This window comes from Dryobates pubescens, chromosome 27, assembly GCF_014839835.1.
Source record: "Dryobates pubescens isolate bDryPub1 chromosome 27, bDryPub1.pri, whole genome shotgun sequence".
NCBI classification, from domain to species: Eukaryota; Metazoa; Chordata; class Aves; order Piciformes; family Picidae; genus Dryobates; species Dryobates pubescens.
The window spans coordinates 15351344-15375376 of record NC_071638.1 but is presented as its reverse complement, the minus strand read 5'-3'; the positions used below and the strand labels follow the sequence as shown (position 1 = coordinate 15375376).

General features: G+C 42.6%; 2 protein-coding genes across 5 annotated transcripts in view; one reads left to right on the top strand and one right to left on the bottom strand.

Moving 5' to 3' along the window:
• KMT2E (lysine methyltransferase 2E (inactive)) overlaps positions 1 to 14487 on the top strand; it is a 61751-nt gene extending 47264 nt beyond the window's left edge. The window contains 12 exon segments of the mRNA XM_054173925.1: positions 161 to 325; positions 1287 to 1595; positions 2761 to 3015; positions 3204 to 3348; positions 4124 to 4377; positions 4514 to 4570; positions 5860 to 6420; positions 9313 to 9611; positions 11458 to 11546; positions 11648 to 11767; positions 11922 to 12013; positions 12790 to 14487. Of these exon segments, the coding sequence (XP_054029900.1) occupies positions 161 to 325; positions 1287 to 1595; positions 2761 to 3015; positions 3204 to 3348; positions 4124 to 4377; positions 4514 to 4570; positions 5860 to 6420; positions 9313 to 9611; positions 11458 to 11546; positions 11648 to 11767; positions 11922 to 12013; positions 12790 to 14307 (3864 nt within the window). The 3' untranslated portion in view covers positions 14308 to 14487.
• Positions 14488 to 17550: 3063 nt separating this feature from the next.
• The window catches only part of SRPK2 (SRSF protein kinase 2), a 145440-nt gene continuing 138957 nt past the window's right edge, over positions 17551 to 24033 (bottom strand). For all 4 annotated transcript variants that reach the window (XM_054173937.1, XM_054173939.1, XM_054173940.1 and 1 more), the window contains one exon: positions 17551 to 18695. In XM_054173937.1, the coding sequence (XP_054029912.1) occupies positions 18511 to 18695 (185 nt within the window). In that variant the 3' untranslated portion in view covers positions 17551 to 18510. The remainder of the gene's footprint in view (positions 18696 to 24033) is intronic.

Here is a 24033-nt window from a genome sequence, read left to right as displayed (position 1 = left end):
ACATCATCTCTCTGTCTTCTGAGCTTCTGCTGAAATTGAGTTCCATGTCACATACACTGAACATGTGCTAAATAAAGTACTTCTTTTTTAAAAAAAAAAAGTAGGTATTTATATATGCAAAAGATTATGACGGAAACTTGATTATTATTAAATCCATCAGACAAGAGAAGAACGGAAAATGGAAGCTATCCTGCAAGCTTTTGCCAGACTAGAAAAAAGAGAAAAAAGAAGAGAACAGGCTTTGGAAAGAATCAGCACAGCAAAAACTGAAGTTAAATCAGAATGCAAGGAAGCACAGAGCCTGAATGATGCTGAATTTATTCAGGTAGTTATCAGGAATTTTGTTTTAAATCTCGCTTTTAACATGGCATATTTTATTGTTTTGGATGTCAAGTTGCACTTCAAGACGTATGAGATGATGGGGTTTTTCCTTTGATCTCAAATATATTTGACAAAAATCTGCATAGTTCTTTGACATGTTGACTCCTGGTACCTTTTTTCCAATGAAATATGTATAGAATTAATTTGTGAGGAATTTCAGTGCACAAACAACAGCTGTATAATTCATTGTGTCCTTGAAGCTCAGGACTGGAGTTGTTCACCAATGCTGACTTTAGCCGCAGGAGGCGTCTTTCCTTAGGCAGCCTCTATAACTGGTGCAGGACAACTCACTAGTTCAGTGAGTAACTCAGGAACAGACTATAATCCTTTCTTTTGTTTTCTGGGAACGGCATCACTAAAGCATAGCTTTTTTCTGAGTTCTTGCAGATCATGCTTAGTGGTTCATAAGCCATTTTTACTGTTAATGGATGCTAGTGTGCTGCTTATATTGCAAATACTCCTACAGATTCTCAGTTCAGGTTGTTTCCCTGGATAATTCATGTCAGAATGCTGTTGAGTATATTTCATGACAATGCTAAACACCAAATAAACTACAAATTACAAAAAGGATATTGGACTGAAATACACCATGTTGTAAGCAGCTGATTTCTGACTTTATAGATGAGTGAATGTGATGTGGCAGTTCATACACAAGTACAGGTGAATACTCTGCCAGTGATAGAGCAGTTGCTTGGGAGGAACCTAAAACAAATCTTGCCATTTTCATGAAGCCACCTTCTATCTTCATAGAATTATTACCTCTGAAGTATTTTAGTTCTAACAACAGAAATGAGATTGAAGCTTTTCAGAGCTGTAAAGGAAAGGAGAACCAACATTTTGTTCTAAGAATGACGTGTAGCTTTACATGTGTGGGATCTACTTACTAGAATTTTATTTGTTACCAGGAACCATCAAAAGAAGAAGCTGCCACCAAGCCTGCCCCAGCCAAAGTTAATAAAGCTAAACAGAGAAAAAGCTTTTCACGGAGTAGAACTCACATTGGACAGCAACGCAGACGACATAGAACCGTCAGCATGTGTTCAGATATCCAGCCATCTTCTCCTGATGTGGAAGTAACTTCACAACATAATGAAACTGAGAATGCTGCAGTGGTAGCTGAGCCTGAAGCAGAAACTGTTGTTGCAGAAATGGTTACTGAAACGGAAGCTCCAGCACTTAATAAATGTCCTACTAAGTATCCTAAGACAAAGAAGGTATGTCTCTTAAGGGGTGGGGAGAAGAGGATGGGCTTTAACAAAGAGTTAATTGCAGACTTCTGCATCAGTGGGCTCCATGTCATAGGCTGAAACTTCTTGTCAAATGAACAACAGTTTCAAGATGGTTTTGTATTCAACCCTCAAATGTACTTCAAAAGGCTCCAGAGTTATCCTGTCACACTGCTTATTGTTAAATTCTTGTCAGGGCTAACTAGTGTATTTCTTACTTTTTTTGCATGTTGCATAGCAAAAATGGAAGATACCAGAGAAGTCTGAGTTTTACAACACTTTTTTGCTGTTGAATAGTATTAAGCATAAATCTCTGTGAAAGGTCTCATTGCACTCTATTCAGTGTACCCTAAGTGAGGAGATGACATTGCTTTAAAAATTAAGAACTATAAATAGGCTGGTAAAAGACAAGCAACTTAACACAGATTATCATAATATATTTAAAGCCTTATATCAATATTAGTTTATGTGTTATTTTTTAATATCCTTAACTTTAAGAGTTGTCAAATTGAAGAAGTTATTTTTTCTGTTAATAGGAACTGAAATCCCATGGCACATTTTTCAAAGACACTGTACTAGCTAGGAAAGAATACCCTTTTTTGGATAAGTGTGCCTTAGTAAATGTGCTGTAATTTAATACAACAGAGAAGCATATTCAAGGTGTCTGTCTGATGTGTTGGCAGAAGCAGAACCTTGACAGTACACAAATTTGAAGAGGATTTAACTTCTGTTAAGATTACCTGTTTCCCCTCATCTTAGGTGCTCAGGCACGAGTTTAAAATCTGTCTTAAAATTCTGTTACAAATTCACATTGTTAAGTACAGTTGATCTCAGCACTTGTATATTCAGTAAGAATTAAATACAGAAGAACTAATTATTTTTACCAAAAGACTCAAAATCCAACAAAAGCAAAGCTTCCAAAATACTGGTATGAAGAACAAATGTATACTGATTCCTTCTGCTGTGCCCTTTATTTTACTAAAATTGCCCTCATTCTTCTTGCTGTGCCTGTTCTTAAACTTGCAGCCTGGAAAGTAGCTGTTTTCTGATTTGTATAACAATTGACCAGGTCAAATAGTCTAAAAAATTTCTAAAAGACACTGATAAAACCACTCATAAAACATAACCCTTTTTTTTCTCTCTCTCTGTTTAGCACTTAGTCAGTGAATGGTTAAGTGAAAAGAGTGATAAAACGGGGAAGCCTACAGACAGTCTATCAGAAAGGCCTCTACGTATAACTACCGACCCTGAAGTTCTGGCTACTCAGCTGAATTCTTTACCAGGTCTCACTTACAGTCCACATGTATACTCAACTCCAAAGCACTATATTCGTTTTACTTCACCATTCCTTTCAGAAAAGAGGAGGAAAAAAGAACCTGTGGAAAACATTACTGGCTCTTGTAAGAAGGTAGGTAATGCCTTCCCTTTCTTTTTGGCTCACCATCTGATATTAATTAAAAATAAGTCTTTGTTCACTGACACAAATTCAGGCAGTAAAATGCTTGCTGACAAATCAGTTCTGTCATGTGTAATGCAATTTGAAACATCTATTGTTAAACTGTTCAAAGTCACTGATTTGTACTTGTTTTATAACAGCGTTGGTTGAAGCAGGCTTTAGAAGAAGAAAATTCAACAGTGATTGATAGATTTAACTCACCATCACAAGAGAGATCCAGAAGTCCAGCCGTCAATGGTGAAAATAAAAGTCCTCTAATACTAAATGACAGCTGTTCCTTAACAGGTGAAGTTCACTAACACAGTAGTACAATAAGTCCTATGTCAACATAATTAATTGTGGATGACTGTTTTTTGAAGTGAATGAAGTTAATGAAAACTCCAAGGATATTTTGTACTGTTTCATTATGTTTTCCTTGAAAGAAATGCTTAGTTGCATAGTGGTTGGGCTTTTTTTGCCCCTTTAATGTCTAATTCGTAGTAGACGGGTAACCACTGTATCTCCTAGTGTTTACAGTCCACAAAAGACTAACGGTTCTGACTGAGAGCATGAAACAGTTAAGATTATTAATTAATTTTCTCTGCTGTTCTTTATACTCAGAATTTATTTTCAGTTCAGGGAGCCTGTGTTGCAGAGTTGAAAACCTGTGTTGTTTTGTAGGCATAACATAAAATGGGAATGTGTTAAAGATTAAACATGCTTCTGTAAGGATGTGGAGCATATTGGGTGATTTCTTGTGTACAGTCTTCAACTTGGAATTTCCACTTTTTATCTGAACAGTCTTAAATACATGTAGAAGTTGACTTTGCCTTTTCTGGAAACATAAATAGCATCATCCTAGCAAGCAAATTTCAGTTATTGATATATCTGTAGGCTGTTACAAGTCTATTTTTCAGGAAGCTTTTGTAGGTTATTAGAAGTTCATCTTTCAGGAACTTCTGCCCTTAAGAAATTGTTATAATCTTGAAGTTTAGAAATTCATTGTATCAAGGATGTGAACAACTGTGTGTGATAAACTGCATCTAGAGCTCCTCTAATTTTTTTCAATTCTAATGCACAGATCTAACCACACCATTAAAGAAACGAAGACTGTATCAGCTGTTGGAGTCTGCCTTCTCAGAAACATCCACACCTACTCCTTCTCCATATGCCACACCAACTCATGCTGATGTCACTGCCTCCGAGCCATCATCGTTTGCTACTCCTCCTAGGGTAAAAACAGATGATGAAGCTTGTAGAAATGGTTTCAAACCCATCTACTCACCAGTTACTCCTGTAACTCCATGTATACATGGAAATGCCATGCACTTTGAGGTGAGATTTCCAGAGTTTCAGTGTTCAGACATTCCAGTGTCAACTGGTATTTGTACTCTTGCTGCAGGGGGGTGTTTTATTACATCTCTCCAGGCTAAAAAAGAAACTGATTTGCAATTTCCTCTTCTTTGTTTAGAATATTTCCTCACCTGACAGTTCCCCAGAAATAAAAAGGCGAGCTTACAGTCAAGAGGTAAGGATACTTGCCAAAAAGGGCAAATGGTACCAGTTTCACCTGTGTGGCTGCACAGGCCTTGCTGAATGCTTTTCACCAGCCATTGCAGGTTTCCTGGAATACAAAGGGCAACTTCCCTACAGGTTCTATTTGCTTATTACTGTGTATTGCCACTTTACCTGTTCAATTTTCTTTTAAACTGGTTGGTCTCTTCTGTTACCACTTGAAAATTCTGACAGCTTTCATGGAAGGAGTGAGTACTGTTAATGAAAGAACAGAAAAGCAACACTTGTGGTTTTCAGGCTGTGTCTTGATCTAAATCAACAGTTCTTCATGGTGCCGGCATATCTTAATTGTTCTCCTTAAGCCTAATTATGCTTGAAATGAGAGAGCAGAGCAGAAAGGTGTACCCGGGGTGTGAGTGTGGGCAGGTTGGGAATCATCAGTTGTTGTGGGCCTGTTCCATTGCTGGCTGCTAAGGGGAAGTGAGGCTCTGGAGTGTGGGAGCTTCTCGTGGTAGCTGCACACTTTTGTGCAACAGTAACGGGTGACAGTCACAGGAAAAAGCTTTAGCAGGTCGTGTTGATGGGCACCTTCGCTTCTGCTGAGCAGTGTAAATGAGTGATCCAAGTACTCTCTCCTGGGAGTTAAGTACATATTTGTATACTTTTTAGGTAAAATCTTAACAAATGTTGACATATACAGAATTTTTCATAGTCATAGCTGTCAACTGAATCTAACAATTACATATAAACTATAGTATTTCATATTTTCAAGATGATCTAAATTTAGCTTGGAAAAGAGAAGCCTGAGGGGCAACCTCATTCATGTTTATGAAGAGGTGAAGGGAGGACTGGGAGGATGAACCCAGGTGCCTCTCAGTGATGTCCAGTGATAGGACAAGGGGCAACAGGTGCAAGCTGGAGCAGAGGAGGTTCCACAGGAACACAAATAAAAAATTTTTCACTGTGAGGGTGACAGAACATTGGAACAGGCTGCCCAGAATGATCGTGGAGACTCCTTCTCTGGAGACATTCAAAACCTGCCTGGATGCGTTTCTGTGTGACATACTCTAGGTGATCCTGCTCTGCCATGGGGGCTGGACTAGATGATCTGTCAAGGTCCCTTCCCACCCCTAACTTTGTGTGATTCTGTAACTCAAAAACAGAAGTTTTACTGAAGCTTAAAAAGAGATAAATCCATTGTACTGTTACACCTTTAATCACAGTTAAAAGGCACAAATGAATGTCAGAATAGTTGCAGTTTTGTTGAAGTGGAAAATGTTGACATGCCTTTTCTTCACACAGGGATATGACAGAGCATCAATTCTAGCACTGAATTCCTTCAGAAATTCCAACATGACAGAAATGGGCCTGCAAGAAATAAAGACAATTGGGTATTCCAGTCCAAGGAACAGGACTGATGTTACACGGCAGTGCACTGGAGAAATGGAATCTGTGTCAGACCTCCAGCTGGGACTCGAAGTAATTGAGCAAAGTGCACTGCATAAAAACCTGGAAGCCCCAACACACGATAGGACTGATTCAAACAGCCAATTAGAAACTGCTCATTGTGGACGGGGCACAATTTATTCTTCCTGGGTAAAAAGTCCTGACAGGACAGGTGTAAATTTCTCAATGAATTCTAATTTGAGGGACTTGACCCCTTCACATCAGTTGGAGGTAGGAGGTGGATTCAGAATAAGCGAGTCAAAGTGCCTGATTCAAGATGATGCTAGAGGCATGTTCATGGAAGCATCTGTTTTTTGTACTTCAGAAGATGGAATTGCATCTGGCTTTGGAAGGACTGTCAATGACAACTTGATGGATGGAAATTGCACACCTCAGAATCCGCCACAAAAGAAAAAGGTTGTAATGTTTAAAATCATTTGGTCTGTCTCGTATCTACTAATGGTGTATATATATATATAAAAAATATATAACAGTAAGAAAACCATAATACAATAAAAAACAGTTAATGGCTCACCTTTAGCTACTGCAGTGTAGTAGATACTACTTGGGGGAAATAATGAAGATCAGAGAGTAAAGCTGCATATGACCTTTAGTAAACTTTTTTTTTCTGAGTGATAAATCACTCCGACTTCCATGTGAGTCATAAATGAATGGCCCAATAAGTAATTTCAGGTTCTAAAATGGTTGCTTATACCACCTGGTATTAAATTATTCTGTTAAACAGAATCGAGACTAGCTTCATAGAGATCATGTACTCTTAATATTTGTAAGTGCAGTTTCCTAAAGAAATTCATAACATATCTATGATACAAAAACTTTAAAACTCTGAATTTTATATGTACAATTGAGGTTATTTTGGTTTCACAGAAATCGCTAGTTCCAAGAAATCTTTTTCTGGGCTTAATATTTTATTTCCCCCCCCGCCCTTTCCTAAAATGCAGTGTTTGATAAATAAGCATAATCTAGATTGCTGTGCTCATGAAACAGTTCCTGTAGATAAGTTGTGTGGTCATGGCCAACTCACCCCAGAATTTGAATTTATTCTGTGTAACTGTATTTGACTGCACTTGTTAGGTTGGACTTCTTTTGCTCCTTGCAGAAAGGATGACAAACATGGAAGGCAGTAGCCTCCAATATCACATCTTGCCAGTTCTGTCTCATAACAGACTGCAGTAATATTCCTTAATTGAAAGGTGTGATTTATTTTCTTTATGGAAGTAATGATGGAGGAGGAGGTAGAGGTACATTCTGTGTCTGCACATGCATGCACAATGCAAGTTTTGAGGTTTTGGTCCCATTGCATCCCCACCCTGTATGTGCCTCCTTCTCTGTGCCTTGGGGGCACGCTGCTAGGGACCACTTAGGATTCTTCCTTAAGTTCTCCATCAGAATTGCAGTTTTGTTCAGTTTGCTTCAAACTGCCACAACGGGAAAGCAGGATGGTAGGAGTTCTGCACTTACCTAGTTCTGGCACTGGCAACTGTATAGATCTTCTGTATGTTACTGTAGCCCTGCTGTTTTGGCAAAGCCAAAGAATTCACCAGAAGCCAGCATTTCTGTAGTTTTACATTCTTTGTCTGAAGGTTAATTTATTTTCAAATCTTAGCTACACTTAGTGTTTCAGTAACACTACACCCGTTTTCTTGCTGACAAGGATTCTTCCAAGTTGTTACTGCAGAGGGCATGTTACCCTAGTGTCCAAATGAAAAAAAAGGTGTGGCTTGCCCCTGACACCCCAGGATTCCTGTTTCCAAGTTTGAAGAAATGAAACATTTTTGCCTGTACCCTTGAAGTAGTGGGGTTTAGGCTCTTCAAAGACACCTTAAAGAAATGCAGGTTTTTACTATGTCAGAAGAGTGGAAAAATCTCACCTAAGGAGAGGGTGAGAATTAAGGAATTTATTAGCCTTTCCCAGGATCATTAAGACATGAATGTCCTTAGGCAGTTACAAAGCAGGTTCCTCTGCCCATTTCTACGGGCATCTGCTCTTCTGTTTTCTCTCACCATTGTACAAGTTTATGTCATTTCAGCATGGTCCTCTCTCTCTGCCATACCAGGTAGATTTCATCCATTCTTAACTTGGAAGTTTTCTTTAAGCGATATTCTTCAAGAGAGCCAGAGCTCATTCATGTAATGGGTAATTAATACAAATTGTTTACAAGCAAGATCAATTCTTAACCTAAACTTTATCCTATGAGAAAAATCAAATACTTTTAGTTATTCTTACTCTGGCATATATAAATAGGTCTTGAATGGATAGGAAAGCAAACAACCAACCGACCCTAGGACTGCAAACAAGGCAGGCTGCCTTGGTTCTTTCTGTCAGTACAGAAATGAATGTCTGCTTTTATTGAGAACTAAGCCAGTTAAATGTGATGATTTCCCCCCCCCCCCCCCATTATTGTTCTTAAGTTCTGGATGCTTCATGTTTCAGAGTAGGCTGTTGTTATTTAGAAGGGGGAAATTAGACATTAAATGTCATTTCCACCAGTCTTAGTGAATAAGACGGGTATGAAAGTCAGTATTTCAGCTTTCTGCTTCAAATCCTGAAGATTTGAAAAGATAGTGAAAACATTTTGAGAATTAAATATTTTATTAAGTTACCTTCAGTGAGAAAAATTAAACTGTTTTATTTGGAAGCTTCTGTGTAGTTATTTTATATACATTCATAAAAAGTAGATACCAGTTTTTCGCTTCATGTGTTTTGGTAGTAAAATTCACTTGGCATTTAACTTAATCAGTCTCTCTTAGATTGCAGTAATGACAGGAATTCAGAATAAACTGGGAAAAGAATGAAAGTGTGAGTTGCAAATGCTATTATGTTAGGAAAAATGTATGAGGAGCTCAGAGAATCCATTGATACGTGCAGTAGAGTAAAGCAGAAAGATGATGAGGGAATGAGACAGAGCAGGAGGAGAGAGCTCTTAAAAATAGGTTTGCTCTTACCATTATACTCTTTACTAAATGCTGTAGTCCCAGGAAAACTCTAAAGTCCCTTGCAGCTTCAACCAACAGTATGACTTCAGCAATCAGTCTGTTACTGACCTCCATCATACTTCCTTCTCTTGGCAGCAGCTTTTTTCTTTTATTGTCCTTGCAGGCATCAATAGCTCAGTACTCTGTAAATTCACTGGAGATGCAGTGAAGTATCTTCCATTTATCCGTCCCTGTTTTCTTTTAGAGTCAAATGGTATGTCTGAACGGTTACATTTAATTGAAAGTGAAATGAAACGAGTAAACTTGCCTTTTAATGTTCCTTTTGTTGTGCTTTTGGTTTTTTCTCTCTAGGTATCCTTGTTAGAATACCGTAAGAGACAACGAGAAGCTAGAAAAAGTGGCTCAAAGGCCGAAAACTTCCCCCTGGTTACTGTATCTCCTCAAGCTGCTAGTGGAGGAAATACAAGTGGTAACAACAGTGCTAATGATGGCTATAACAACAGTGGTGAAAATGGGGAGCAAACAGATAATGCCACAAGCCTCCCTTTACCACAGCCAACTACTGTTTATAATGCAGCTCCCGAAGATGCTGGCAACAGCTGTGCAATTAAGGAATCTTCCAGTGAGAAGAATGAACCAGAAGTTCAGTGGTAAGCCACAAAACTTGAAGTGCTGAAGAATTAATTCTGATTTGATAGAGGTGCTGTTGCAGGTTACTGATTGGGAGCTTTTCTTCCATATTAGTCAAGAGTTGCCCTGCCTCTTTCCTCAGAAATATAGCAGATACCTCAGACACTAGAATGTATGGGAAATTACCTATGAGATTCTAGTTGTTTTCATTCTGCTTTGCTTTTGTGTTTTCTAAGAGAAAAACAAGATGTTTGAGCAAGACAAGTTGAAGTAGGTGAAGTGCACTTGTAAACGTGTGGTAAATGGCATCCTGGAGTAAGCATGCGCGTGCCACCGCTGTGCCAGCTGGGCTGGGTGCTTGCTGAGGAAGGTGTGTGGAGGGGAAAGAGCAGTAGGATGTTGTAATGGCTGTGAGAAACTTGAGTCTGATTGTCAGCTTGGCCTTGGCTCTGCACTCAGACACTCCTCATGTCTGTAGGCTGGAAAGAACATTTTTTTCATCCTAAATCACAAAACATTTCTCAAAGTACTGTGAAGATGAAAGGTGGAACAGGAGACTAACATGTATTGATTAGCAAAAGCTTCAGGAAGTCTGTTTTCTTGCTGGAGTGTGTTTATAGTGTTTGCTGTTGCTTAAGTGCAGTCTGCAGGGCTGCAGTCTGCCTAATGGTTCCTTCTGCTCAGGTAGAGAGCATGTGGTGATACTTGCATCATTTTCTATGATCATTAAATGGTCCCCCTGTGTGCAGACCATATGCTCTGTTGGATGCCATGCCAGATAACTCCAACAACTAGACATCCTAGGGGGAGAGGGTGAGGGCATGAAATAGTCTGACTTCAAGTCTGTAAATCTTGGACATTTTCTACTGCATTTTGGTAGCCTGAAGGTAGATTGTCATTTCTGGTGATGCTGTCTCCAAAATGTTACCAAGCACAAGATAAATCCTGCAGCTATTCTTTGTGCTGTGGTGAAGACCTAGCAGTGTTGGGGATGAATATGGGCTGAGGAGTTGAATATCCTTCTGCTCAGATGCTCCAGCTATTTCAGAATAGGAGTTTGTATAGCCTATTGAAGGGAGCCTTCAAAGTTTCACTGAAAAAGGGCCTGTAAGTTCACTGCAGAAACCAGTGCGCTACATTTTAAGCAAAGAATATGGCAAGAGGTTAAAGGGAGAAGAATTTCTCTGTGAATTTTTGCACTAATCCTGGAGACAGCAACAAAATTGATTTTAGTACAACAGTATTGCAGAGTAATGCTGCACCTGCTTGCCTGAAGGAACTTTTTTTGTGCAGTGCTGTCTTTTCTTGATTGAGTTGTGATTATCAGATGTAATTGATTATACAAGAGAAAATAGGACTGTCATTTTATACCCACTATCTGGCAAGTCAAATGTAGAAACTTGAAAGGATAGTAGTAGTGGTTGTGAAGTATTTACAACTATGGATCCACTATTACAGAGTAAAATCTTAGGAAGACTGGTTCCAGCTTTGGAAGAAGCAGTTTTCTCCAGATGTGAATATGAAGCAGTACCTGTAACTTTGTTTTTTCTTTCTATGAGTAGTTTCTGTTTTTTCAACTGTTCAGAAAAGAAAAAACCCAGATACACAGATGTTATTTCCATATTAAGAAGAATTGTCAGTTCTTGTAATGTAATGAGCTTGCAGGAAATTGGTGTATTTAAAGTGGGAGAAATTGATACAAAATACTTAACAATCGCATTCCTTATGTACAACCAGTTATTTGGCTCATACATGCAGTCAACACCATAAACTTTCTCTGACCTAGTATTTCTGCATGTACATTGTCCTGTGTCAGGTCTGTGGAAGTACATCCTCTTACATTGACAATGTCCTGCTGTCTTCCAGGACTGCATCAACCTCTGTGGAACAAGTGAGAGAACGAAGTTACCAGAGAGCTTTACTTCTCAGTGATCATAGGAAAGACAAGGACAGTGGTGAGTTGATTTATCATGTTGAAGATAGATCAATCACACCAGTCCCCCCGTGGTAATGTGGAGTCATTCTAATAATATGTTTGGGTCTGCTTCATCTGTAGGGGGAGAATTACCTTGTAGCCCATGCTCACCGTCTCATGTTCAGTCTCCACCTTCATCTCATTCAAATCTCATTTCCCAGTTGCAGCTTAAGGGCCCTTCTTTGACTGAATTTATGGAAGGTCAGTAAGCAGATGACCTTGTATGATAGTTGACATAATGAATAGTCTCTTAAAACAATTTTGATAGCTCTTTTAAAGTCACATTTGCAAAGACTGCTAAGCATAAGACTAGATTTTTCCCACTTCTACCATTACCTCTGCTTTGTTTCTGTAGAGCCTGATACTGAAAATCCAGAGCCTACTTCTGAATGTCCATCCCCAGATGTTTCACAAAGGACGTGTAAAAGCCCATCAAAAGCAAGCAAGGTAATGGACAGGACATGCAGGCACGTGTGTGGTGTAGAATATCCATACGAGTATGTACACACATCACTGATTTACCTTACGCAATGTTCATCTGTCTGTGCCATAATTTAACACAGGTACACATGTAAAGAGATTTGTGTAGGTTCATGCACACCGAAAAAAGTCAATTTATTTTCTGTTCTTTCAGTAGCTGTAGATGTTTTTGTATGCTCTTGCCATCTGTAGGCATGGCAGAAGTTTTACTTGCGTGTCACTGCAGTTCCACGGGGTCAGAACTGACAGTAATAAACGTGATTTACGTACCTTGTACCTTAGCAGGACTTTCCTCTTGCCATGTCAGGGTTTGGCACCAATGAGGAGAAAGATGTTGAGCAGTATTAATTGAAAGTAATTCAGGTTGTGTTGTTCAGTCTGCCTGCTTGAACCATGCCAATTTTAAAATGCTGAATCACGCTGAAAGTGGCATTTTGTTAAGTGGTCTTGTCTGCAGTGATTTTCTTCAGACTGAGAAATCTACAACATGAACAAGGAACAGACTCTCATTTTGACCTGACAGGTCCTATTTCTGTTAGTACTTCAAAATACACTTTCTGGTTTTGAAGAATGGTTGAGACAGTTGCTAAGCTTTCTATTGTTGCTGGTTTTCTTACACCAAATACATATCCTGTGCCTCAACACTTCTTTTTTCCCATCAGGAGAAATCCCCGAGACATTGTTCTTGTTCTAATGCATGTGTAGTTGACTGCTTTGCACCAAATTACTTCTTTTCATTCCAGCCCTCTTCACCGAGTCCTGGAGTTTCAACGCAGTCCCTTGGGAAAACACCCACAAAACCAGATTTGCACTGGGAAGCTGCAGCTAACGCACCTGAGGCTGAGTGTGTGAAACCTCCAAAGTCTGAGCTGCAACAAAAACAGCCAACAAACAATGTTCAAGCACTTTCAAAAAATCATCAGTCTCAGCCACATCTGCGCGGTTCTGCTGAGCAACTTTCACATTCACAGAAGTTGCCTTCTGCACCTTTGAAGCTGCATTGCCCCCCTTCACCTCATGTGGAAAATCCTCCCAAGTCCTCCACCCCTCACGCACCTGTGCAGCATGGATACCATTCACCAAAGCCTCACTCACAGCAGTTGGGATCTCCATACAGACCTCATCACCCACAGTCACCTCAAGTTGGAACGCCCCAGAGGGAAACGCATAGGAACTTTTATCCGGCAGCACCAACCCTTCAGCCAAGTAATCAGCAGCAGGCTAGCGGACCCCTGTTCACTCAGCCAGCTTCAGGACAATCTTCGGCTTCTTACAGCCAGTTTAACCAACAAAATTTGAACAGCAATGCACCACCTCCCCCACCCCCCCCACCCCCTTCTTCTCCTTACTATCAAAACCAGCAACCCTCTGGAAACTTTCAGAGTTACAGTCAGTTGAAGGGCAGCATACCCCAACAGACTGTGTTTTCATCTGGACCAAATCAATCGCTTTCTAGCACTGCGGGTCAGCAAAGTGTGCCGGGGCACCACGTAACTGCAGGGCATTTTTTGCCATCTCAGAACCCTAGTATTCATCACCAAGCATCAGCATCTGCTGCTGCTCCTCCTCCTCCTCCTCCACCACCTGCTCCAGGGCCTCACCTCGTACAGCAGCAAAGTACTCATCAGCAGCACTCTGTAGCACACGTCGTTGGTCCAGTTCACGCTGTGGCAGTAGCTCCTGGATCACACATTCATTCTCAAGCTGCTGGTCACCATTTGCCACCACCGCCTCCACCGCCAGGTCCTCTCCCCCACCACCAACCGCCCCATCCTTCCGCTGGACACCAAGGTTTGCAAGCACAACACCAGCATGTTGTAAACTCTGCACCTCCCCCCCCTCCGCCCCCACCTTCCAATGTCATCAGCTCGGGGCATCACCCTGCATCGGCACAAGGGTTGCATCACCCCTCTCACCAAGGGCCCCCCCATTTTCCTTCGAACGCTCACACGAGCGTTTCCTCTTACTCCTCACAAGCCCCACATCACACAACGCTAGGACCTGGACCTCAACATCAGCCTGCTGGAACAGGACCTCATTGCCCACTCCCTGGTCAGGGTCCTCACATTCAACCTCAAGGACCAAACAGTATCACGACACCCACAGCTTCAGGGTTCTGCCCTCACCCTGGCTCTGTCACCTTGCCCCACGGAGTGCAGGGGCCACAGCAGGCCTCACCGGTGCCCGGACAGATCCCGATTCACAGAGCACAGGTGCCACCCAGTTTTCAGAACAACTACCATGGTTCAGGGTGGCATTAAAACAGACCCCTCTAATCCTAAACATTTTTAAAATGTTGTGTAATATAAACTGTATATTTCATATGTACCTGTTGAAGGTACTTTTTAAAGCTTGTACATGATACTTTGTATAAAAGCAGACACCAGTGCTCTTTCATCGTATTCCTTCCGTTTTTATTTAAAAAAAATCCTGAAAACGTGCTGTTCAGCCGGTATTGGGTATTTGCTTTTACTTTGTAAGTGAACATTCCAGCTCTTTTTTGGTTTTGGTTTTTCAGGGTTTTTTTTTCTGGCAGTAGGTTTGATGCTGCATAACCTTTAAAACTTTATCGTTGCAGTTAAATTCATTTAGTGAATGTTTTCTATATTACTTTTATACATATGTAATTAAATAAGTACGCAGGCGATGTGATGGCACTAACTTTTTTTTCCCCCCCTCCTGTATTTTCTTCTGTCAGCAATCCTTTGTGTGCATAGAGATAGAAAACGATGCAATACAAATTTTTATAGTTTTGGTGTGGACATGGCTTTTTGTTTCATCAGTTATTTGCAGAACTTGTAATTTAATGTATAGACTGTTTCTAATGTTTGGAGTACTGTAAATACTGTATTTCTTTTGCTTGTACAATTGCTTAACTTCCCTTCATTTGATATAGTATTGTATATAAGTCTCTTTTGCAAAAAACAAACAAACAAAAAAAACACAACACAAAAAAAAAGTGTGATCTTTGTGAAAGTAGTACAGGATATGATTTATTTTATTTTTTTTAATATACTGTCACATTGCAGCACTGGTTGGGCATTTTAATTCATGTTAATAAATCACAGTTATGTCAGTTTTAACTACTTGTCCTGAAAGGGTGGTATGTCTTCAGGGCAGTGCCCTGAGGGGCTGTTCCCTTCTCCACAGGTCCCAGGGGTGGGTTTACCACTGTAGCACAGGCAGGTGTGGAAGGAGGGAGGCTTATTTCTTCTCCTCATTCTAGAAGTAGGGGAAAAACTGTTCTGAGAAGAGCAGGCTCTGGTGTCAATTACTGACTGGTGAAGGAGCATGCAGCAGTGCGCTGCACAAAGGCTTGTACACACCGGCACCACTGCTCTAATGCTGCTATGTGACCTCAGTTACAGTTCACAGAATCGGCTGCACCCTGGACATTGTTCCTGGTCTCTTCCAGTGGACCTGCAGGTCTGCTGTTGGTGCAGACTGTGGGGACTGAGACTGCCACTCAGGAGGAAGTTTAAAAACAAGTGTTGCTATTTGTAATGCAGCTTTGTCATCACTGCAGGGAGAATCTCACCGAAGAGAGCTGGGTGAGCGGTGCTCAAAGGGGCACTCAGCTGCACTCTACGGCAGGCATTCCTTTCTTTTTAAAAGGAGCTGCTCAACAGTAGCAGCACAGGTGGTGGTCTTGCACGTGAGCAGGTGCAGAGTTATCCCATAACCTTTTCAGCAGTGATTACTCTGAATTCTGCCCACCTAACAGGACTGTGCTTGATGACTCCAGCCCTGAATCAGAGAAGAAAACCTGAAAGGGGATGTGATGTGACGTGGCTGTTTCTGCTTACTGAGAAAAGGAGGCAGTGCCACATGGAGAAAAGAATTTGGGATTTTTTAAAAATTTTTTTTTCCTCTAATTATTAAAAAAAAATTAAAACTACAGTAAAAATAACACACTAGGAATACTTTCTGAACGACTCCTGCCTGTGCAAAGCACATGGTCTACAGAATACATGAGATTGCATACTAGCATGAAGTAGGAGAAGATGGACTTAATGCATTTAGAGGACTTTTACCACCTTACTAATTGTATGATTAGGCCATCAATAGCAGCAAAAAATCCATCCCACTCTTAGATCTACTCAGGTACTGATCTTGGGAAACACCTGGATCACCTTCTGTAGCCCACTGTTGAGCTCTCATCCTGAGACCCCTTCCGTTCTCCTGTGCAGCAGGTCCTCACATCATCTCAGATAAAAAAATACGTGCTGCACATGGTGAGCTCTTGGCACAGAACAAGGAGCTGATGCGCTGGATGGCAGACCCGGACCAGTACTACACATGGTCCTTAAGTTCTGCAGTATTGCCATGGGCCAAGCAGAGGGCAGAGATAGTGTGTGGTTACAGTGTATTTCAGCTGGCATGGCATTCAAGCGCTAGTATATTCATGGATTGAGGCTTCTGATTAGTTGCAGCAACTACAGCCTACCAGGGGCTAGGCCAGGTGAGAAGCTGAATGTAATTTTTACCTGTAGCTCTGGAGTCTGCTGTGCCACTGTCTTCTTCCACCAGCGTGGTCCATGTAGCAGTTGCAGCGTGAAGCACTCGGGGTGTGGAGGGTGAGGACGTGCAGTCCTGAAACCCAGCTGCTGGCGGGGGCCTCAGCATGTGGACACAAGTTTCTCCTGACTGCTGCATGTGTCCCCCACTCTGTGGTGGCTTTGCAGCTTCTTTTTGGAGGAGTGGCTGCACCAGCCTCTTGGGGATGGGGTCATCATTGGCTTTCTTAAGAGTAGTTAAACACTGGGTAGGAAACATTCTTGTTCAGTTTTATCGTGTTTCACATAGCAACCACTGCCACAGCGCCCCTGGTGCCACGTTACTCTTCAGGATGCTCGGATGTACACCCGCTGACGTATTTTACAATTACGGAAAGCTGCTTTTTACTTTGTCCTGGATAAACCAGCTCCCACCCCCCACCACCAGACCAGGAGTCAGGGCTAGCAAAGATTCCAATGACCAGCACACTGTCTGAAAAAACAAAACACTTTAATTAGACAACTGCAAGCACCTCAAACAACTGGTTATTGTTACAGCATGGGGCTATCTTCTCACAATCTAGTTATTGCAAAGGCATGTGAATAAATTTCATATAGACAAAGTCAAGGAAAAAAAAAGTGGCACCGTAGTTACATGAAGATCAGAAGTTAAGCTTACATTCATCCCACTGACTTCTAGAAGAGGCCCAAACACACCTCTGTACTGTACATTCTACAATGTGTATTGCCTATGAGCTTCGTCCTATGCAGCTTGCTTTTTATTTTCCTAGGAAACACCTAATTGCTGCGTGCAACTTACAACAGGTAATCGTCTGCCTAGTAATGGGAAAGAATAAAGCTTAGTGCAATTTGTTTTAGAAACATGTAAAGCTATGAATGGAATGAGCACGATCCATCCTTCTTGCATCACTGCACCCACTGCACGGGAAAGATTTGCAGCGCTCTCCTTCCTTAACTGGTGCCAAGCACACGTGTGTAAGCGATCGGCAATTCTACAGAGGGTGGTTCTCATGCTCAACTTTTTTTTTTCTCTTATTGTATAGTACAACTTAGAGTGCTTATAAAAAGGCAACACCATATGGTACCATGTCTCCACTATCACGTCGTAAGGGAAATTGCTATTTTTTTCTTTTCTTAAAAGCACTTAAAATAGGCAAAAGTTCTGAAAGGGAATGCTAACGTTAATGCATACTTTATTAGAAAGAAGTCTAGCCTTCCTTTAAAGTGCCGTTTGGGGGAATGAAGTCCTGTAAACCAGAGCCACTGTGTTTAAAATCCAATGAACGGGAACTGCTGCAGAGTAGAAAGTTTACACAATTCCTTAAAGCAGTTTTAAGTCCACTACATGCAATTGATTTGCTATAAAGCTCTCTAAAACTTAAGTCGCTTTTACTCTGAAATTGAGTCCCCAGTCCCATACTGAAATGGCAATAAACATTTACAGGTGCATTTACATACACTATAGTACAGGAGTGACATCCCTTTGCCAGAAGAGAAAAATGGTACAGTTCCTCACCATAACTCAGTTCTGACTCCATAAATTTCTTACACTTGTAAATTATATAATATGCATCAGGTAAAATATTTTATTTTTTTTTTCTTCTCATAAATAGTTACAAAACTTGCCAAAACACAGGGGGGTAGGTTTCCTTTGTTCAAAAATCTGACATCTGAATGCCACACAACACAAGAAACAATGCTTAAAAGACACAGTAAAGAAAGTGGGTGAGTAAACTACTTGCTGAAGACAAAAAGAATGACTACCCTTCCCCAAGAACACAGTGCACAAAAAGCAAAATGTCAAACAGTACCTCAAGCAAAACAAAGGTCTGAGAGGATTGAAGCCAGCTCACGTGTGATCCTGCTAAAGAATTTGTGACAGTCACCGTTTAGGTCCGATGCACTGGGAAGTAGTCGCTGGCTTTTTTGTACGGCTGGGAGATTCTGCTAAGAATTCAGCCATGGATGCCTGAGGCATTCTCCAGCTGAAGCACGTTTCTCTGGGACCATTTCTAGCATGGGGATCAGGAAATCTGTAAACTGTGCAGCATCTTCATGAGGCCAACCATACTTCTCCACAAGCACATCAAAAAGACTCCAAGGTTTCAGCTTGGTAATATGTCGGAGCTCTCCTGCAAACAGAAGTATTACTGGCATTAGGAAAATACCTCTCTACCCGCATCGGTGTCTAACCCGTTTGGGGTTTTTCTCCCACTCTGCATTCACAGCACCTTGACAAGGCTGAGAACTGTTAGGAAGGGCAGCACATGGCAAGCTTGAGGTCACCAAAGAGTTACAAGTAAGTCCAATGTCAAACCCAAGAAATCATTCCTACGGCAAGCTGTGTGTTTCACCTGGACTCCACTCCAGCACCAGTTCTAATTTTTCCTGCTGTCTTCATTCTGCTTCCTGCACACAAAGGACTGACTCGCTCAGGCACCAGCTCACGCTGTGAACAAAGGATACCATGGGCCAAAACCCCCAAATTTTATAGAAACTGCTCCAATCCTAAGGTGGAAATTGTGGCATTTGCCAGCAGGGAGCAGCGACTCCTCCCATACTGAACCAAGCACACCACCACCATCTCCCAGGCCAATGTCCCCAGGTCACACTTTGAATCCTTCCTGAGAAGGAAGGACCTGCTGCTGCCAACATCTCCTTCAATCAACCACCAACACAAGTGGTGGCAGCAGCTGCAGGATTTGACGTCCATCAAAATTTGGCCAACTTGGCAATGTGTTTCAGACCAAAACTAATGAACGAGACTACAACTCTTCTGCCACTCAAACCAGCAATTCAGGTCTACCTACAGGGTATCTCACATGATGGCAGAGACTGACTCTTCTGGCTGCCATCTCCCCACTTTCCAGGCATACATCTGAGCCAGACAGTTTCCACACCTCAGAGACCCCTGCAGAGACTGCAATGTCCTCTGCACTGCTGATGAAGATGGTAATTTCTCAGCCAGTTCTGGAAGGTAAACATGACTCGCCCATAGCTTCATGAGCACACTATGCCATCTGATATGGGGGGCACACAGGGTGAACTGGTTTGGCAACCTGATTTGTTGTCTCTGTTCATATTTGTTGCCCATAAATTGCCATCAGATGTCAGCTCACAGGTCTGAGTTTCTGCACTTCTCTGTGGATCCAGAACTTCCAGGGCAGAAGATGACTAATCTCTTCATGAGCATCTGAATGATATTAATGGATTAAGCGTCCCATGCCCAGCAGAACAGGCTCCTGCTACCTCAGGCCACAGCAGGACCTTCTCAGCAGGGTGCTACACTTGAAAAAAGCAGCTTTCCAGGTGCTATCACAGAGACCCCAGAAGAGAGGCTGTGTGAATTGTTGATCAGTTGCAAGAGAAAGAGAAGACTCCAGCTGGTAATGCAGAGTAAGATGTACTGCCCACAGCTGTCCCTTTCCCAGCTCACAGGGTAGGAGGGGTGCTGAGATAGAGCACAATGAGAGCAGAACTTTGTACATTTACAGCACAGGCTTGCCGCACCAGTACCCGCAAGTCAAACCAGCAGAGGCTCTGCTTTAGGCCCACACTGTCCCAGGTCTGCAGGTACAGAACGGACAGCACACCTCAGAGCAGTGCCTTCATTCCAGGCTCATTCTCAGCCTTTTAAAACCATTGTGTAACTCTGAAGTTTAACTGCTGAAAACTCACATAGGTTTCCAAAGTGTTTATCGGTGATGACTAAGAACAGGTGGCAAACTATCTAGTGAGAGAGATCTTCTGAACAAAGGAATGTTAAAGTCAGGTGGAAATTGCTAATGAAATTTCTGAAGGACCTGTGGGGTGGGAGATGCTATTTAAAGCATTCTCTGCTGACTGCAATAAGGAAACACAGAGCCAGTCTATGAAATCTGTCAAAGACAAATTTAAGATGTGTCACCAGGCAAGAGAGGGTCGGTTATCAAACAGCAGAAATGAGAGGATACGAAGGACTGAGGAAGCAGCAGCGGGGTACAATCTGCTACTATGCCATGGGGATGATCAGAGGGCTGGAGCGCCTCTCCTATGAAGACAGAAGGAGTTGGAGCTGTTCAGTTTGGAGAAGAGAAGGCTCTGAGGACAGCTTATTGTGGCCTTCCAGTATCTGAAGGGAGCTACAATAAAGCTGGTGAGGGACTTTTTAAGGTGTCCGGTAATGATAGAACTAGGGGAAATGGAACAAAGCTAGAACAGGAAGATTCAGATTGGATGTTAGGAAGAAATTCTTCACCGTGAGGGTGGTGAGACACCAGAACAGCTTGCCCAAGGAGGTGGTAAAAGCCCCATGCCTGGAGGTTTTTAAGGCCAGACTGGATGTGGCTCTGAGCAACCTGATCTAATGTGAGGTGTCCCTGTCCATGGCAGGGGGGTTGGAACTGGATGATCCTTGAGGTCCCTTCCAACCCTGACAATTCTGCGACTCTATGATTCTACGTTGAGGGCATGCTTGTCAGAACTCATGCAAGAACTGCTGGTGAGGCCCCATGGTACAGTAGATGGAAGTGAGGGATGTGGAAGAGGGCTCTGTCCTCCCCTTCCACAATGCTAAACAAGCAGCAGTGCCTGGAGAAGGCTCCAGGGAGACTTTATTACAATGAAGTCTTTCAGTACTTAAAGGGGGCCTAGAAGAAAGATGGGAACAGTCTATTTTTGCAGGGCCTAATGTGACAGGACAAGGAGTGATGGTTTTAAACCTAAAGAGGGGAGATTTAGACTAGGTATTAAGGATGACCTTTTTTTTTACAATGAGGGTGATGGAACATGAACAGGTTGCCCAGAGAGGTGGTAGATGCCCCATCTCTGGAAATATTTAAGGTCAGAGCTGAGTGACCTGATCTAGGGGGGCACGTCCCTGTTTATTAAGGGGTTTGGGGACTAGGTGACCTCTTGAGGACCCTTCCAACCCAGTGTATTCTATAGAATACATAGAATACATAGAATAAACCAGGTTGGAAGAGACCTTCAAGATCATCGCGTCCAACCCATCAACCAATCCAACACCGCCCAAACAACTAACCCATGGCACCAAGCACCCCGTCAAGTCTTCTCCTGAACACCTCCAGTGATGGTGACTCCACCACCTCCCCAGGCAGCCCGTTCCAATGGGCAATCACTCTTTCTGTATAGAACTTTTTTCTAACATCCAGCCTATGATTCTGTGTCCCTATTAACTGCAGGGGGGTGGACTACATGACCTTTAAAGGTACTTTCCAACTTAAAACACTCTATGATTCCTTGACACAACTTCAGTGAGCAAAGCCAGTACCCAGCCCACATCTTGCATAGCCTTAACTTAAAAGGAGATGGGGCTATCAAATACCAGAAGAAAAAAAGGAACTATGCTCTAGGGAAGAAAAACAAAAGGGTTTTAGTTCCAAAACCTATTAATCATTTTTACAAACAGCGTGAAGGTAACGGAGAAGAGGACTCTGGAGTTGTTACTGGGCTCAACCAAGATGGGACCCCATTAAAACTGTGACCATTTTTGTTACTGTGCCTAAGAAACAACTTGAAAATGCTTTTCCTTTTTTCAATGCACCCTCTTATTTGAGTATCACCAACTTCAGGCAGTTCCTGGGAAGAGGGAACTCAATCCTGTAAACTCAGTGACACCTTTCCTTTTGTGCCTGTGAATTCAGCAGAACAACTCAAATGTTTAAAGCTCCACACAGAGACTGAACTCGTTTATAGACAGGAACAACACCCAGATCGTGATCTCTTGATTTTCGCCCAAGGCTGATGTTACAAAACAGGAGCCTGCAATGAGATTTCTAGGTGCAGCTTTACACTGCAGTGTGTGATTTCTGGAAGAGCCTCAGGTCTGTACGCTGCATGTCCTTTCATCTCAAGTGCTCAGGCCACAAGCAGGTAGGTAGTACGAAGTGCAGTGGTTTCCTGGCCAACTCTGAAGCCTCTCGTTCCCTGCCAGCCCATCACACCAAGTGCCTCATGGGGGCACAGCAGAGGTGGCCAGGCCAAAGGCAAAGGGGATCTGCTGCCCAATCTAATGGAAAAAAATATCTCAAATAAGCGAGCAGGAAAACCACCACCTCTTTTTCTTCCACAAAGCATTTCTGTTTTCCTGAGACTGGTGTGATCTGAAAATGCAGCCTGAACCTGCATTTGAGACTGTTTTCAGTAAAATGGGTGGGATTTAGTCTCCTTAAGCCTCCACAGCACACCTGCACCACTGACACTATGTGTGGTGGGTAAACCAAGGGTTTTTAAGTGCTTAAATCCCACCCAGAGCCATGAGCCGCAGCAGATGCTGTGCCTCTGAGGAATGTCACTGAAGTTTCAGGTCCTGGAGGACAACAGCAACACTTTTCAGTGCAAGATGCTCATGGAATCACATGAAGCTCTACTCCTCATGGGAATTCCATGAACTGCCCCCTCCCATGTGCCACACTGGTTATTGGGTAACTCTTGGAGCATTTCAGGGTGTCGGACACCATTAGAAAATGCCAACATGCGTGGTGTAAAGGGAAAACTAGAAACATGAGAAATGCTTTAAGGGGAATCAAGCTGAAGGGGGTCTACCTGCCTCTGACAGTGGCAAAGGAAGGGGCAGGGAGGGCAGGCAGAGGGACCTTGTACAGGCCCTGCCCTAAGTGTAGCAGCTGCAGTCCCCATCAGGAGGTGCCTCCTGCCCAGCTCTTTCACTGCTTTATACATTTACAGACCTGTCAACCCTGAGTTCATTCATCACAGTCAACAAGAGACTGGTTTTGAGCCTCTCTGGCTCCTGCGGCTCAGTGCCTGCTGAAGAGGAAAGTGCTTGTTTTAAAGCCACCTTTGAGTTCCACTTCGGGTGTCCCCCAGCTCTCACAGCATGTGCTGGAGAACAGCAGCTGTTTTCAGCTTACCCACTGACAGTTTTGTAAACTCCTACACTAAAGAGCCCCAGACACTTTAGACTGCCCCAAATGGCAGTCACTGTATGTCCTTCACCACCAACCACTCTTGCCCCTGTGTGCACCATGTTCAATCCACTGCATCTGAGACAGGTAGACATAAGGCTCTGATTCTTCCCACAACAGCACACCAAGGTCCCTGCTGCACCACAGACATCCACACAGAACAGGGGAGATGAATCCCTGGATCATCTCCTGCATTGTGACCCCAACCTCTTACAGCACAGTGCTGCCACCGCAGCCTCCCTAGCACTCCAGGTGCCCACTGCAGCTGGTCGCTGGCCAGCACTGGTCCTGCTGATGAGCATGTGGGGCCACTTTCAAGAGAGAAGCCACAGTGCTCCTCAGCAGGAAGCCACTCTTGCCAGCTGCAGTCAACATCCCCATGTTGCCCCACTGCATAACAGGATGCTCCTGATACACCCTGTCCCTTGATACAACACAGTACTGTCTTGTACATGGAGGGGTCAAGAAAACCCCACTTTGAAGCACCATCACTTCCCTCACATGTCTTAAGGAGCAGCCTGAGCCAAGGCAACCTACAAGAACT